Source organism: Pinus tabuliformis, chromosome 2_1 (assembly GCF_031772625.1).
Source record: "Pinus tabuliformis cultivar Carrire ecotype Pingquan chromosome 2_1, CPIR1, whole genome shotgun sequence".
Taxonomy (NCBI): domain Eukaryota; kingdom Viridiplantae; phylum Streptophyta; class Pinopsida; order Pinales; family Pinaceae; genus Pinus; species Pinus tabuliformis.
Window position 1 is genome coordinate 383,069,455 of NC_142299.1, and position 1,889 is coordinate 383,071,343.

At 44.2% G+C, this 1,889-nt stretch overlaps 1 protein-coding gene across 1 annotated transcript; it reads right to left on the minus strand.

Moving 5' to 3' along the window:
- Window positions 1–512: 512 nt before the first annotated feature.
- Window positions 513–1,566, minus strand: LOC149200445 (glutaredoxin-C1-like). The gene has a single exon (XM_089399574.1). It carries the CDS (start codon window positions 1,259–1,261, stop codon window positions 827–829), a length of 435 nt encoding a protein of 144 aa, XP_089255700.1. The 5' UTR covers window positions 1,262–1,566; the 3' UTR covers window positions 513–826.
- Between the last annotated feature and the right edge of the window lie 323 nt (window positions 1,567–1,889).

The following is a 1,889-nucleotide window of genomic DNA, read 5'->3' on the forward strand; positions in this document are numbered from 1 at the left end:
AGCAAAAATCCTACTCCACGGGAAATTCTTATGGAATTCCAAGAAGTGGCTGGCCTTGTGACAGATCTGTTATATGAGCATATGTGTCTTACAAACAAATCGATACCGTGTGCGCTGAAACGAGATTAAAGATTAGTGCATTTCATTAAAGAAAGCCTGCAAACATCTGAAGTAATATGTATGCTTGCATTATTTGTTTACCAGAATAATTCTAAAATCATCAACAAAACCATTTAATGCGTTATTACTACTCATCCGAGCTCTTGCAACTCCAATGCGAGGAAATTTCATATTATGCTCAGCCGGTCATGGCAGGCAGCGATCATTTTTCGAATTTTGTTTATCGTTTCGTACTGTAAATTGAAATGCAAACTGCAGGAATAACCGCTTAACGGTCTTCAAAGAATTTCATAACAGAGGAACATTGTAATTCATGCCTAGAGTTTGAGAAAATTTAATGATTAAAGGGAGGAAAATTATTTTCTCTATGGAAAAAGAAATGCTGCCGGATGTGTTCTGAAGAATTAACTTGACATTAATGATAATAATATCGAACAATGGAGCAGTATTCCACTTCCAGTCGTCAGAAACAAATAAAATTGACGACGCTGAAGAGCTTTCAGCTCCATGAGAAAGAAAGATAAAGCATGTATACACATTTATCAGTGCTTCGACAACACGCTAACTAATAATTCCGCAAAGAAAATTCTAAAGCTGGAGATAATGCAAAATGAAGGAACCACGGTTACAGAGGCTCGGTCGCAGTTTTGATCCACAAGATCAGCGGAAAACCGAGAAAACAAGAAGTATCTGCGGCCGAAATGATTCAGAGCCACAAGGCTCCCGCTTCCTTCAAAAGAGGGACGAGCGTGCCATTGATGTGTGAGGCCATTACGCGGTCCATTCCTCCCAAGAATTTTCCACCGACGAACACGGCAGGGACGGCCTGGCCACCGCCTACCAGTCTCTGCAGAGCCTTCTCCATGTCTTTGCCGTGATGCTCCTCGTCCAGTTCGTACACAGTCGGATTGACGCCGAGGCTGCAGAAGAGGCGCTTGATCACATGGCACATACAACATGAGCTCATGCTGAAGACCACCACTGCGTTCTCAGAAGCAAGTCTCTCCACCCGCTCCAGCGGCGAAATCGAGCCGGATTGGCCCCCCGCCGGCATGTGTAGGGACGTCCTCCGCCCCGAAGACATGTCGTCGCCGCCGTAAGAGCCTCCCCACGCCTCTGCTGCGTGCTGATGGTACTGCATCTTCCACGAAACAAGAAAAAAAGAAAACAAGAAGAAGAAGAAAACAAGACGAAGAAGAAGATAAGGAATGATTAACCTAACTGCCTTCTCTAGCGAGGCTGCCGACCTCGGCTTGTTCTCTCTTCTGGCCTGTGTATTGGATTGGATTTAGAGAGTCGCGAAGCCGAATCGGACAGAGGAACGTCAGGGATGAGGTAAGAGATCAAAACAAAGACGATATAGACAAATATTGATAAGAGAGGATATGACGACCAGATGAGAAGAGGGCGACATTCATAGAAGCGCAGAGAGCGAAGTTATAATGAAAGGAGGAGATTGATGGTCAATATATACTGGGCCTACACCCCCTCCCCTTCCTTACCTCTTCTTGGTCGCGGTCGGTAAAGGGCAATCAACTCTACTTTTCTTTTTTCCCTTTAATCTTTACCTTAATCTACCATACAAACATGGCCGTCAATCTTTAACTTCTTTTACGTATTTCTTTATCAGAAGCCTGTACGTTTTGTCTTAATCTCTACCGCGTGCCGGACTTTTATTTTATTCGTTCCGATATATCATGCATCCATGGCCATGCATTCTCTGAGCTTCCCGCCCTTGAATATTTCTTTATTTCGAACAGTCTCGCGAC